This window comes from Pocillopora damicornis, chromosome 7 (assembly GCF_964200805.1).
Source record: "Pocillopora damicornis chromosome 7, jaPocDami1.2, whole genome shotgun sequence".
NCBI lineage: Eukaryota > Metazoa > Cnidaria > Anthozoa > Scleractinia > Pocilloporidae > Pocillopora > Pocillopora damicornis.
Window position 1 is genome coordinate 1,847,508 of NC_142676.1, and position 15,222 is coordinate 1,862,729.

The 15,222-nt window shown below is 41.3% G+C and overlaps 1 protein-coding gene across 1 annotated transcript; it reads right to left on the reverse strand.

Moving 5' to 3' along the window:
• Positions 1-6,096: 6,096 nt before the first annotated feature.
• LOC149041974 (uncharacterized) lies at positions 6,097-15,218 on the reverse strand. Its single transcript, XM_089211943.1, has 2 exons — positions 7,700-15,218; positions 6,097-7,013 (listed from the first exon to the last, which is right to left on the reverse strand). The coding sequence occupies exons 1-2, from the start codon at positions 15,100-15,102 to the stop codon at positions 6,980-6,982; spliced, it is 7,437 nt and encodes a 2,478-aa protein (XP_089068069.1). The 5' UTR covers positions 15,103-15,218; the 3' UTR covers positions 6,097-6,979.
• Positions 15,219-15,222: the final 4 nt, after the last annotated feature.

The following is a 15,222-nucleotide window of genomic DNA, read 5'->3' on the forward strand; positions in this document are numbered from 1 at the left end:
CATTCCCTGATGACGCAAGTTTTCCAATGCAGTCATAGACTGCGATGAAAAAAAACCAACTAGATACCAGACTGGTATATACCAGACTTATATTTTCGAACAACTGCTTTGGTTGCAATTAAATCACATTCAATAATTTTAAGGTTCTCACCAACAGATCTCCCGACATTAGTTCCCTTGATTGAAGTTAAGGCCTGCAACTTGAGCTGTCGATTTTTCCAAGGTCAGCTTTTTCCTCGATTCATTAGTTTCATTCTCCTTCCTCCCAAATGTTAATGATTTCCTTCTCTTCTTTAAAGCAGACCGTTTTTTCTGACCACGCCTCAGGGACGCTCTTTTGACTGGCATCTTTGGAGTCCTCTGTGCATCATATGATGCATTTACAGACGCCACTTCCAATTGGTCAGTCTGGAAAGAGGAAGTTTCCATGCTAGGCTCTTCTGTATTTGAATGAGTTGACTCGAGAGCTGTGGAAGCCATTCCGTCAGAACATAATTTGTCAATATTCTCCGAATCGTTATCATTTCCTTCTGGGATTGTGATCTGTGAAGAGAAAAGTTGGTATTCTCTCACAAATTCTGTCATAGTTGTGATTAATTTGTAACAGGACTTCGCATCGTCCAACTTACGGAAGTACGATTTTATTCATCACTCGTATGATTACAGACCGAATTGAATTCCACCCGGTTCTGTTACCATTATTAATTTTTATCAAAAGACAAATAGACGAGTTATGTCTTCAAAAGACCACAGGAGTGTTGTTAAAGAATGCATTATCTTTTGGGATTTTAAAGCGCACTCAAACAAGGATTTTTCTCAACGGAAAAAAAATCTGTACCATCCTATAAAATTAATGCTCTTTTAAATCGTTTTCGTTGATTTGTGAGACCGAAAGTAAACAACGTTGCTCTTAGAAATCCCATTGGTCCACTTCGCCATTGGTGTCTACCAGGAAAAAAACAGCCAGAATTTCAACGAGGTATGCCTCGCAGGCATCCCACAAGGAAAGGGATCTTGAGTCAGTTTACCTTTTCGTTTGATAATGCATCATTACAGGGCATTGCAGTGGTATCAAGTTCAATCATGTCATCGTTCGGTTCATCCACCCAGCTCGCGTATCGGAGATAATTCTCATGGCAACCGATAAGAACACAGACATCTCGGACGATTTTTACAGCTATTTGCCAGAGAGGATCTTCTACTCTTCTCGACTATAGCATCATTTTCTGAGAGCCAGACAAAACAGTGCAGTTGTTAGCCTTTTCAAAATGAGCCTGGATTGAAAAAGATGAATGATCGTCTAGATTTTCAAAAGATATATCTACATGCGTGTCATAGGTTGAATTCCTCCCAGATAGCTGATTCTCCTCGTTCATTAAGGCGCTAATGTCTTTTTCGATCTCGTTTACAGCTCTGCTCCTCGCCTGAAATCTCTTCAAAAAGTCTTTTGCAATCTCCTGAAGACAAGGCAGAGTGACTTTGGTCATGTTCATGGGATTCTCTCCGGTAGGGAGAGGCAGAATGCGTTATTCCATCCCCACATTCTTTTAAACATGTATCTTTACTTGACATCTCCATCAAAGCTTCCCCATCCAATGCTGAGTACGCGCTGGAAAGTTTGGTTTCTTCGACTGAGTTTAGAGAAGAACCCGCTGGAACAGAATTTTCAGTTGTCTTTTCGCTTTGTACTGTTTTCTCTTCCACAGCAGGTGACGTTTGCTGACGAGGTTCTTGTCCTGCATCAGTTGTGGCAACTGGATAGGAAAGTTTCTCGGAAGCACCAGGTCTCGTGTTTGAAAATTACATCTAAAGTGCAGAACAAAACAAAATGAAATTACCAAAAAAATGTTGCGCTGAAATTCAGGTCGATTGTAATAACATTAAGCTTTTGAACACTGCCAGTTAATATGGCCGTTTTGAATAAATTTTTCCACTCTAAGTTTCTAACACTTGAATATCGGTGATCAAATAATTTGTCCTGAGGTTTGAGTTGTGGTTAATTGTTAACTTTTCCCGCCCGACTTACTGGTCTCCGAGTCGAATGGTTTCGTCCAAAATGTTAAGTGTCTCCATGATTTACTGTACATATACTTTAGTCAGCTCTCTATTTCTTCTTTTCTCATAAGGAGTAAAATGGATGCAAAGAGACTAGAAATTCAGTGAAAAAATTCTGTGATCATGAAAAGAGGAACAAGGAAAGAAATAGAGAACTGTTTTAAAACAGATTTTGAAAGGGTGGAACAACATGGTGATACTTAAATTTTGTGTTGTTATGGTATAATTCTTTTAAAATTTCAGATCTCGGGAATTTGGAGTAACTAACCTGAAGTCAGGCGTTTTCTTTTCCGGTTGGTAGGGGGGGGGAATAGGAGAGGGAGGGGGTGGGGGCGGGGCCAAGTACGCGAGAGACCACCGACTCTTGCAGAGCTACACTGTTCGCGGTTCCCAGTTAACACCTGGTCGCAGTTATTGAGAATTACTCCTGCGCGCGTTGACCGGAAAAGGGACGGGGCCGATCGCATTTCATGGACCCTTTACACCACGATGTAGCGGTAAAGCCACGGCCCTGCATGCTACACTCGACAGGAAAACGCTTGAGTGACTGGGGTCACAGAAGGCGAAGATAAGTAACACAATCAACTATACATGATTGGAGACTAACCGTTCCGAGAAATTTCTCTTGAGGTGAACTTTACTCTTAGTTCACCTTACTTAACTGATTTCCTTTCGTTTGCGCAGGGCCGTAGTTCACTATTTATGGCATTGAAGTCCCAGAGGACTTATCTCGACTTCGTGGTAGGAACGGGTCCGCCCCGGAATAGCAAAGGTTTTCGACTGACTAATAATCATGATCGGATATCAAGTGCTACGCAAATTCTTTCTCCTTTTCTTGTTCTGGAGACGACATACAGCTGCCCGAGTCATCGACATGACTTCCGCGAAGAGGGATTCGGCGTCGCGACAATTTCTGCACATTTCCGTCAAATGGATCACAATAAAAAATAGTAGACTTCTTGGAATAACTGTTTCTTCAAGCAAAGACCGTGGGGCAGTGGAGATATCTAAACGGCTGTCAATCCAAAGTGCCGTAACAGTTTGTTCGAAATGTGGAATGGCGACAGGAATGGTTTTTTTATGACGCTCGGTCAAATCAACCAAGTTACTGCACTAAGTCCTGTATTAAAACCGCTCCTTACACAGGCCATCGCTTCTCAATACCAACAGCTGACCTGAGTCAGGCTGAGCGTAGAACTGTAACGAAATATTCCAGACCATTGATCAGTAGTGTGCATCAATTCTCATTGCAGGACATTGCATTGCAGCTTTTTTAAAAAGCTGCAAAGCTGCGATGGGAGCCAAAACGATATAGCTAGGCTGAATATTCTAACTGTGTGCCTCACTTGGCTTGTACAGAGACAAGGGGGGACAATTTGCAGGCTACCGAGAAGTTATAAACTTAGGAGTTACACAATCTTCATTAATAGTACATCGACCGATACACGAGCGATGTTCTTAGAGTTTTTCCAGGAAAAAAGAAAGAATTGTGGACGCAGAGGCTCCTATATTAAGTATGATAAAAAAGTCCATGACATCTTAACGATCCGAAAAAGTTAACGAACTAGAATTTATTCAAATTCTAGTTAATCGCAAGTACGAGTTGTCAGAAAAAAAAAGGAATTGGAATTAATGTATTTTTAACGAACAGAGGTTGCTATTTATTTCTTAATGACACTCAGTGAACAATTTCCAGCTCTTCGGAGATAACGAAATAATTAACAACATTTCATTCTTGATTTAATTAATGACGAATGTCCCGCTGGTTTAAAGTTCAGTCTTGCATTTTAAAGCTCATCCTTATGTTTTGTGTAGAAGAAATGCTGTCCGCATTTTCGGCAATAACTGTCCTGTGTCATGACCACGTTGTCTTCAAAGTGAGTCTCAACTGGCTGCTCTGTTTTCAGTAGATCATGTTGTCCGTTAGGGCACGGGTTGATTTTCTCAACTTGGTATGAATCTTAAGTGAAAGTCACTCGAGAATGGACCACCTCTTTTTGGAATTCTCTGTACGTCTTACGAACCTTCTTGAGTCCTACGGCTCTTAACACAGACTTAACTGGTTTTTCTACCACCTCCTTGAAGACTTTTTTCACTGGTTTGAAGACGACTTTTCTGACAGTTTTTTCTACCTTCTTTAGAGCTCTGCGAACGAAACCGGAACTCTCGTCTGGTGCACAAGCGATCACAATCAAACAGATGATCATGAGTAGAACCCAAGTAGATTTCCTCATCTTTTAGTAAATGTGACTCGGTAGAGGAAGAGGTTTCTATTCGAAGAAAGTGTTTTTCATCATTTATTATTGAACTTTTACACTCTCACTTCATGGAAAATTCCCACTGGGTGAAAATGACTCAGCTTCCGCTTTTTTCTATCAAAGGTCACGCAACAGATATTACGTAAACTCTACGAATTGCTTTCCTTCGCTGAATTTTTTTGGTTTAAAATCATTCTCATTCTTTAAATTTTTATACCAGGATGAATCTCACTGGCATCATGCAAGCTTATCTTTAAAAGTTTGACTCGAAATAAAAGATGAGCAACAGCTGGTTCGTGGGGTTAAACAATTCTTTGTGTTATTTCTGGGAAAAATCCCGTACCTATCCAGCCTATTACTAAGCTTCTCGTTTATCAAACGTCACTCAACAGTTTTTACGCAGATTCCATGAATTGCTTTGATTCTGTATTCACGCTGTTACAGCACTTTCCTGACAATGTCGGATTGGAAACCGTCCGTATTCTGTGTCTATAGATCAAGGAAGGGTTTCCCTGGCATCTCCGGGACTCATCCTCGCCTTGATCTGACAGAGCAGGTTGTTGCAAAGGGTTTGAGCGCAAAGAAATGGGTTTTTACCCTATGCATAGCATACATGAAGGCGGTGTTCTCTTGTTTTTCCTCATTCTGGGAAGCTTCCCTGAGGAGCCGTTTCCGGTTTATCAAGGTCACGCAACAGATCTTGTGTAAATTACTTTCTGTTTTCAGGTCTCTCTGCTTCAACAAATTCACAGCTCCTGCTCCTGCTTCGCTTTCTGAGTTTTGCTGGTTCAAAATTGTTCTTCTTCTATGCGTTTTCAGACAAGGAAGGGTTCTAATGACGTCTTGTGAGCTTGTGCCTGCAATGTTTGATCCTGGAACGGAGCAAGTTATCTACAATCCAGGACAAACTCGTACACAGAAAAAAGATTTGCTCGTGAAATAGCGCAAGACGTAAAAACGGAAAAAAGCAGTCGAACAAGCAAATCAGAAGCTTTGGATTAAATCTAAGGTTTCAAAACAGCGGCATCTCTTTGCTTGGAGTGAATTATCAAAAGGTTAAAATTAACGAGCAGCGACAAGAAAGCCATCATCAGGTGAACATGGCCATTAACATACCAAGTGATTGTGACGAAGGCTGCAAGAAACACGCTGATAAAGTATTTCAGTTGGCAAATAACGCTCTTTACAGTGATGCAAAGCAAAAACGTCTCAACTGACGTAACTTGCAACTTTTGGTCATGAAGGAGACTAAGTCGCGTTGGTAGATAAAGATGCATGACATTTTCAAAGGGTTTTGTTCACCGAAATTTCGCTTTTACAATAATGAAACCCCTGCGGTATAACAGAGACAAACTTTCGAAATATCACGTAAACGATTCAAACAACACGGTTTGGATGAATGGAAAATGTAAATATACAGAGGAGACGAGGTCGGATTTGAATGGAAGCATCACAACTTTTGTCCCACAATTTTACAGATTCAAGGATGTAATGATACAGTTCTAATTACGGTTGGTCCTGTGTTGCTAATCACGTGAAGTCGGATTGCATGTGCATTCGCATAAACGTGTCATAAACGACTTTCATTTGTTGAGGTTTATCCCATTTGGTATCAGGTGTCGTTTACAATGTCAAAAGTCATTCTCACTTATAACATAGGTTTCATTTGAACAATAAAATACTGCAGCCCTGTTTTTTCTAAAGATCCGACGAAATACACTGCTTCGTTAAAATTATCTCGACTAAACCCCTACAGAGTGAAATTAATGACAAAAACTAAAACTTTATGTCCGGGTAACATGTGCTTTTATTTATGATATAAGAAATTAAAATGTAACCGGTGACAATTAAAACGAATGGTCCAGTGGCCCATTCAACAAAATCTGTATTTGATAACAGAATACTATGATTGAATTTCTGGTCCGTTGTTCGATATATATATATAGCTGGGCTCAGCTTCCTTATTGTAACTAGTCCTACACTGAGGTAAAAAAATTAACTAGCTTTTATTCAAGGTACCGGAAACTCCAATCTGACTCATTACAATAAAAACAGAATGGTCGAGTGACCTGTTGAACAAAATCAGTATTTGATAATTGAATTGTCCAGTTGTATCGCTGGCCCCATGATTCATATATAGATTGGGCTAACTTCTGAAGTATTCTAAAAGTCTACAATGATTAGCTAAACTAACGAACCATGCATTTTTTGGACGAATCGATTCCAAAGTTCGTTCCAGCCTTAAAAAGTCTAATATTTCAAGGCATCTCGCTTTCATAATGAAAAAACGTAATCTGGAAAACATGTGACAAAAATATGTCATCCTAAATATCAACATATCTGTTATTTTTCTTTGTGAGAAGGCTAAAGAACCATTCTGGCGTATAAATCATAATGATAACCTTTTCGTTAGATTATTCAAAAGTTGCTGACGCGTTTTTGTTAAAACTTATTGTTCAGGCTGTGTAGACAATGGAGGGCCCCTCACGAAACATCTAAGTGACAAACATGCCTGACTGCTAAGAGAAATCCTAAATACTATTAACTGCTTCACATAAAAAAAAATGTTTCTGTTGTATCACACGAAATGTTCCGTTTCGTACGGCAGAGGCAAAGATGATGGTATTCAAAGATGTCAGCTTCACTCAGGGTACAGGATTTGCTGATCAGTTTTGAACCTTGCAGATTATGTCTTCTTTCCTGTAAGATAAGATTAACAACATGAGCCGAGGAGTTATAAAATATTGAATTGATTCGTCGGTAAAGTAATTGTTGGGTCAATTCAGTTCTTCCAAGAATTTCTGCTGTTATGACAGGTTTAGTCGCTGTGAACTTCAGATACTGCAATGCCTTTAGCAAGGAAATTTGACGCGGAATGTGAGAGAATTTACTCGCAGCAGCTCGATTTGAAAATAAGACTCTCTACGTCTATCAGTAACTTATTGCCTGCTATCATCAAAGATACTCTTCCATTCGTCTCATTCGTCTTTCCAACAATAGTAGAATAAATCAGGGAACTATATGAGATACAACACAAATCCTTCCTTTACTGTAACCAGCTTATATACTTTCTTTACTCCATAACATGAAATAAATGAGTTGGGGGGCTTGTGAGTCTTTAAAGTTACTTTTACAAATCGTCCGACTTTGAGAAAATGCGCTGCAGTGTCTCCCTTTACACCCTAAGATGATATCAATGAACAGGCTCAACCAAAACTCGAGGGTCTCGCTGAGTTCAGCTCTACAACGAAAGTGATTTCATTAATACTGGTTCCTTCTGACATGTCATAAACAGTAGATTTAAGCCTCAGTAGATTCCCATCCTGAGTGTCATTTATATTGCGGTTTTTTTAATACAAGACTTTCCCCTTCTCCTTAAAACCTACCTCAGTGTGACATTATCTCCAATCAGCATGAACGTCGCCCATTTTTTCACTTCAGAATATTTGGTGTTACCTCTCATCCACTTTCTGACCTCGTGAAGAGATTCACTGGCACTCTCACCACGGAACAAGTGTTCGTAGAAACATTTCATGAACTGCTCCGTTGATTCGTCGTCCAAGGCCCACCGCGCCACTAACACCGACCGAGCACCAGATCCTAAGAACGCGCGAGCGATTCCAATTACTCCTTCGACTTTGATCTCTCCGCACCCACTGTGACAACAGCTTAGAACTACCAGTTTAGCTCGAAGTTTAACTTTTGATACATCAGCCATCGTCAAAAGGTATTCTTCTTCTTGTGGAGTATTGTTAGTAGTGCTGACGGGGGAAAGTGCTATTTCTCCTCGATCGGGATTTCCGTGAGCCGCAAAATGTATCAACGCAACTGACTTCATCTGTTCAAGAACCGCCTCCTTTGTTGCATCTTTCCCTAACAATGGAATGACGCCAAGCATTTTTCCAATCATTTCAGCTTCTTTTCTTGCACCTGGTAATGGATCAAGGATCATTTGCTTTCCCTTGTAAATCACTTCTTTCACCTCAGGTTCACCCACTATCAGTGCCCCAGTGTTACTGTGATAGTTTGAAGGACTATCCTGAATGACCTTGAGGACCGTCAAGGAAGGAACGATGCGGATCCTGGATTTTTCAGACAAATATCTTTCTCCCTCGTCAAGTAAGGCTGCAAATGGCACTTGATACATGCAGCTGTCAGGGACAATGATAATTTCAGGCACTTTCAAAATATCGGCCACAGGAGCGATAATTATTTTGTGGAACAAACGCAGACATGTTTTCATATCTTCAGTTTCATCGTGAGATGGAGGCGATCGCTTAACATCACCAGATAACTTTAGAACAGGTTCGTCATTTAAAGAGCGGTCTTCGTAATTCTCTGTGGGTGGGATGGCAAAGTGGCGGAAACTCTCCGCAAAAAGCACTTTCGGATTTGGGAGTGAGCCGGCATTTCCAAAACTGTCTGAATCCTTTCCCTTTTTGCGTCGGAAAATAATCCCTCCGCTTGTTTTGAGAACCCAAATCCGTACATCTTCATCATCAACCGAAAGGTACACAAAAGTACAATTTGCTTCTCTTTTAATGATATCATGAATGCAAAACAATGCCAATTGTGGATCACCTGAAAACTGGGGCTGTTTGGCAGAATATTGAGCCGTCATCAAGTCCGCTAGAGCTCTGAGTTCTTCGACGTAAAGGGAATCTTCAGGATTCCCGGAAACAGAAACCAATTTACTAAGTATCTTATAGGGAAAGGCACCATGCTCCTCCAACAAAGATATTTTGAAGTAATCATTATCTTTTACGAAGTGTCCCAATTTTTCGAATTTTTCAATAGTTCTTAAAAGATACGAAAACGCTTCTTGGAAATTAGACTGAGCCAACTTCAAAACCGTTAGACCACAAAGAAATTTGAACTCATTCATATTATGTCCAATGGCTTTGCAAATTGAGAGAGCCTTGCTAAGATGTACTTCAGCTTTGTCAAGTTCACCCAGTGAATGAAACAATGATCCTAAGTTTCCGTAGTCAGCTGCTTCTCCCTTTCTGTCGCCAATTTCCTTTCTGATTGCAAGTTCTTTCTCGGTGTATTCTTTAGCCTTTACGTATTCACACAGTGACTGAAACAATGCTCCTAAATTTCCGTAGTCAGCTGCTTCTCCCTCTCTGTCGCCAATTTCCTTTCTAATTGCAAGTGCTTTCTCGATGTATTCTTTAGCCTTCTCGTATTCAGCCAGTGAATGAAAGAATGCTCCTAAGTTTCCGTAGTCAGCTGCTTCTCCCTTTCTGTCGCCAATTTCTTTTCTGATTGCAAGTGCTTTTTCGGTGTATTCTTTAGCCTTTTCGTATTCACCCAGTGAATGAAACAATGTTCCTAAGTTTCCGTAGTCAGCTGCTTCTCCCTCTCTGTCGCCAATTTCCTTTCTGATTCCAAGTGCTTTCTTGGTATATTCTTCAGCCTTTTCGTATTCACCCAATGACTGAAACAATGTTCCTAAGTTTCCGTAGCCAGTTGATTCTCCCTTTCTGTCGCCAATTTCCTTTCTGATTGCGAGTGCTTCCTTAGTGTATTCTTTAGCCTTTTCGTATTCACCCAGTGACTGAAACAATGTTCCTAAGTTTCCGTAGCCAGCTGCTTTTCCCTCTCTGTCGCCAATTTCCTTTCTGATTGCAAGTGCTTTCTCGGTGTATTCTTTAGCCTTTTCGTATTCACACAGTGAATGAAACAATGCTCCTAAGTTTCCGTAGTCAGCTGCTTCTCCCTCTCTGTCGCCAATTTCCTTTCTGATTGCAAGTGCTTTCTCGGTGTATTGTTTAGCCTTTTCGTATTCAGCCAGTGAATGAAACAATGTTCCTAAGTTTCCGTAGTCAGCTCCTTCTCCCTTTCTGTCGCCAATTTCCTTTCTGATTGCAAGTGCTTTCTCGATGTATTCTTTAGCCTTTTCGTATTCACCCAGTGACTGAAACAATGTTCCTAAGTTTCCGTAGCAAGCTGCTTCTCCCTCTCTGTCGCCAATTTCCTTTCTAATTGCAAGTGCTTTCTCGGTGTATTCTTTAGCCTTTTCGTATTCAGCCAGTGAATGAAAGAATGCTCCTAAGTTTCCGTAGTCAGCTGCTTCTCCCTTCCTGTCGCCAATTTCTTTTCTGATTGCAAGTGCTTTTTCGGTGTATTCTTTAGCCTTTTCGTATTCACCCAGTGAATGAAAGAATGCTCCTAAGTTTCCGTAGTCAGCTGCTTCTCCCTCTCTGTCGCCAATTTCCTTTCTGATTCCAAGTGCTTTCTTGGTGTATTCTTCAGCCTTTTCGAATTCACCCAATGACTGAAACAATGTTCCTAAGTTTCCGTAGCCAGTTGCTTCTCCCTTTCTGTCGCCAATTTCCTTTCTGATTGCGAGTGCTTCCTTGGTGTATTCTTTAGCCTTTTCGTATTCACCCAGTGACTGAAAGAATGTTCCTAAGTTTCCGTAGCCAGCTGCTTCTCCCTCTCTGTCGCCAATTTCCTTTCTGATTGCAAGTGCTTTCTCGGTGTATTCTTTAGCCTTTTCGTATTCACACAGTGAATGAAACAATGCTCCTAAGTTTCCGTAGTCAGCTGCTTCTCCCTCTCTGTCGCCAATTTCCTTTCTGATTGCAAGTGCTTTCTCGGTGTATTCTTTAGCCTTTTCGTATTCAGCCAGTGAATGAAACAATGTTCCTAAGTTTCCGTAGTCAGCTGCTTCTCCCTTTCTGTCGCCAATTTCCTTTCTGATTGCAAGTGCTTTCTCGGTGTATTCTTTAGCCTTTTCGTATTCACCCAGTGACTGAAACAATGTTCCTAAGTTTCCGTAGCCAGCTGCTTCTCCCTCTGTGTCGCCAATTTCCTTTCTGATTGCAAGTGCTTTCTCGGTGTATTCTTTAGCCTTTTCGTATTCACACAGTGAATGAAACAATGCTCCTAAGTTTCCGTAGTCAGCTGCTTCTCCCTCTCTGTCGCCAATTTCCTTTCTGATTGCAAGTGCTTTCTCGGTGTATTGTTTAGCCTTTTGGTATTCAGCCAGTGAATGAAACAATGTTCCTAAGTTTCCGTAGTCAGCTGCTTCTCCCTTTCTGTCGCCAATTTCCTTTCTGATTACAAGTGCTTTCTCGGTGTAATCTTTAGCCTTTTCGTATTCACACAGTGACTGAAACAATGCTCCTAAGTTTCCGTAGTCAGCTGCTTCTCCCTCTCTGTCGCCAATTTCCTTTCTGATTGCAAGTGCTTTCTCGATGTATTCTTTAGCCTTTTCGTATTCAGCCAGTGAATGAAAGAATGCTCCTAAGTTTCCGTAGTCAGTTGCTTCTCCCTTTCTGTCGCCAATTTCGTTTCTGATTGCAAGCGCTTTTTCGGTGTATTCTTTAGCCTCTTTGTATGCACCCAGTGAATGAAACAATGTTCCTAAGTTTCCGTAGTCAGCTGCTTCTCCCTCTCTATCGCCAATTTCCTTTCCGATACCAAGTGCTTTCTTGGTGTATTCTTTAGCCTTTTCGTATTCACCCAATGACTGAAACAATGTTCCTAAGTTTCCGTAGCCAGTTGCTTCTCCCTTTCTGTCGCCAATTTCCTTTCTGATTGCGAGTGCTTTCTCGGTGTATTCTTTAGCCTTTTCGTATTCACCCAGTGACTGAAACAATGTTCCTAAGTTTCCGTAGCCAGCTGCTTCTCCCTCTCTGTCGCCAATTTCCTTTCTAATTGCAAGTGCTTTCTCGGTGTATTCTTTAGCCTTTTCGTATCCACACAGTGACTGAAACAATGCTCCTAAGTTTCCGTAGTCAGCTGCTTCTCCCTCTCTGTCGCCAATTTCCTTTCTGATTGCAAGTGCTTTCTCGGTGTATTCTTTAGCCTTTTCGTATTCAGCCAGTGAATGAAACAATGTTCCTAAGTTTCCGTAGTCAGCTGCTTCTCCCTTTCTGTCGCCAATTTCTTTTCTGATTGCAAGTGCTTTCTCGGTGTATTCTTTAGCCTTTTCGTATTCACCCAGTGACTGAAACAATGTTCCTAAGTTTCCGTAGTCAGCTGCTTCTCCCTCTCTGTCGCCAATTTCTTTTCTGATTGCAAGTGCTTTCTCGGTGTATTCTTTAGCCTTTTCGTATTCACCCAGTGACTGAAACACTGTTCCTAAGTTTCCGTAGTCAGCTGCTTCTCCCTTTCTGTCGCCAATTTCTTTTCTGATTGCAAGTGCTTTCTCGGTGTATTCATTAGCCTTTTCGTATTCACCCAGTGACTGAAACAATGTTCCTAAGTTTCCGTAGTCAGCTGCTTCTCCCTTTCTGTCGCCAATTTCCTTTCTGATTGCAAGTGCTTTCTCGGTGTATTCTTTAGCCTTTTTGTATTCACCCAGTGAGTGAAACAATGTCCCTAAGTTTCCGTAATCAGCTGCCTCTCCCCCTTTGTCGCCAATCTCTTTTCTGATTGCAAGTGCTTTCTCGGTGTATTCTTTAGCCTTCTGGTATTCACACAGTGACTGAAACGATGCCCCTAAGTTTCCATAAGCAGCTGCTTCTCCCTCTCTGTCGCCAATTTCCTTTCTGATTGCAAGTGCTTTCTCGGTGTATTCTTTAGCCTTTTGGTATTCACAAAGTGAGTGAAACAATATTCCTAAGTTTCCGTAGTTAGCTGCTTCTCCCTTTCTGTCGCCAATTTCCTTTCTGATTGCAAGTGCTTTCTCGGTGTATTCTTTAGCCTTTTCGAATTCACCCAGTGAGTGAAACAATGTCCCTAAGTTTCCGTAGTTAGCTGCTTCTCCCTTTCTGTCGCCAATTTTTGTTCTGATTGCAATTGCTTTCTCGGTGTATTCTTTAGCCTTTTCGTATTCACCCAGTGAATGAAACAATGTTCCTAAGCTTCCATAGTCGGCTGCTTCTCCCTCTCTGTCGCGAATTTCCTTTCTGATTTCAAGAGCTTTCTCGGTGAATTCTTTGGCCCTTTGGTATGCATGCAGTGACTGAAACAACGATCCTAAGTTTCCGTACTCGGCTGCTTCTCCCTTCCTGTCGCCAATTTCCTTTCTGATTGCGAGTGCTTTCTCGGTGTATTCTTTAGCCTTTTCGTATTCACCTAGTGAGTGAAACAATGTCCCTAAGTTTCCGTAGTCGGCTGCTTCTCCCTTCCTGTCGCTAATTTCCTTTCTGATTGCAAGTGCTTTCTTGGCGTATTCTTTAGCCTTTTCGTATTCACCCAGTGAATGAAACAATGTTCCTAAGTTTCTGTAGTCATTTGCTTCCCCCTTTCTGTTGCCGATTTCTTTTTTGATTGCAAGTGCTCTGTTGATGTATTCTTTAGCCTTTTCGTATTCACCCAGGGAATGAAATAATGTTCCTAAGTTTCCGTAGTCATCTGCTTCTCCTTTTCTGTCGCCAATTTCCTTTCTGATTGTTAGGGCCTTCTCAGTGTATTCTTTAGACTTTTGGTATTCACACAGTAACTGAAACAATGATCCTAAGTTTCCGTAGGAGTCTGCTTCTCCACTTCTGTCGCCAATTTCCTTTCTGATTGAAAGTGCTTTCTCGGTGTATTCTTTAGCTTTTTTGTATTCACCAAGTGAATGAAACAATGTTCCTAACTTTCCGTAGTCAGTTGCTTCTCCTTTTCTGTCGCCAATCTCTTTCCTGATGGCAATTGCTTTCTCGGTGTAATCTATAGCCTTTTCGTATTCACATAGTGAACGAAACAATGATCCTAAGATTCTGTAGCCACTTGCTGCCCCCCCTCTGTCGCCAATTTCCTTTCTGATTGCAAGTGCTTTCTCCGTGTATTCTTTAGCCTTCTCGTACTTACCCAGTGAGTGAAACAATGATCCTAAGTTTCTGCAATTGGTTGCTTCTCCCTCTCTGTCGCCAATGTCTTTGCTAATGGCAAGTGCTTTCTCGGTGTATTCTATAGCCTTTTCGTCTTCACACAGTGAATGAAACAATGATCCTAACTCTCCGTAACCAGTTGCTTCTCCCTTTCTGTCGCCAATTTCCTTTCTGATTGCAAGTGCATTTTGGGTGTATTCTTTAGCCTTTTGGTATTCACACAGTGACTGAAACAATGATCCTAAGTTCCTGTAGTCATCTGCTTCTCCCACTCTGTCCCCAATTTCCTTCCTGATTGCAAGTGATTTCTCGGTGTATTCTTTAGCCTTTTCGTATTCACCTATTGAGTGAAACAATGTCCCTAGGTTTCTGTAGTTAGCTGCTTCTCCCTTTCTGTCGCCAATTTCCTTTCTGATTGCAAGTGCTTTCTCAGTGTATTCTTTAGCCTTTTCGTATTCACCCAGTGAGTGAAATAGCGATCCTAAGTTTCCGTAGTCAGCTGCTTCTCCTCTTCTGTCGCCAATTTCCTCCCTGATTGGAAGTGCCTTCTCGGTGGATTCTTTCGCCTTTTCGTATTCACCCAGTGAGTGAAACAATATCCCTAAGTTTGCATAGTCAGCTGCCTCTCCCCTTCTGTCGCCAACTTCCTTTCTAATTGCTAATGCTTTCTCGGTGTATTCTTTAGCCCTTTCGTATTCACCCAGTGAGTGAAACAATGATCCTAAGTTTCCGTAGTCAGCTGCTTCTCCTTTTCTGTCGCCAGTTTCCTTTGTGATTGCAAGTGCTTTCTCGGTGTATTCTTTAGCCTTTTCGTATTCACCCAGTGAGTGAAATATTGTCCCTAAGTTTCTGTAGTCAGCTGCTTCTCCCTCTCTGTCGCCAATATCCTTTCTGATTGTAAGTGCTCTCTCCGTGTATTCTTTAGCCTTTTCGTATTCACATAGTGAATGAAGCAATGTTCCTAAGTTTCTGTAGCCAGTTGCTTCTCCCCCTCTGTCACCAATTTCCTTTCTCATCGCAAGTGCTTTCTCGGTGTATTCTTTAGCCTTTTGGTATTCACACAGTGACTGAAACAATGATCCTAAGTTTCCGTAGTCAGCTGCTTCTCCCTTTCTGTCGCCGATTTCCTTTCTGAT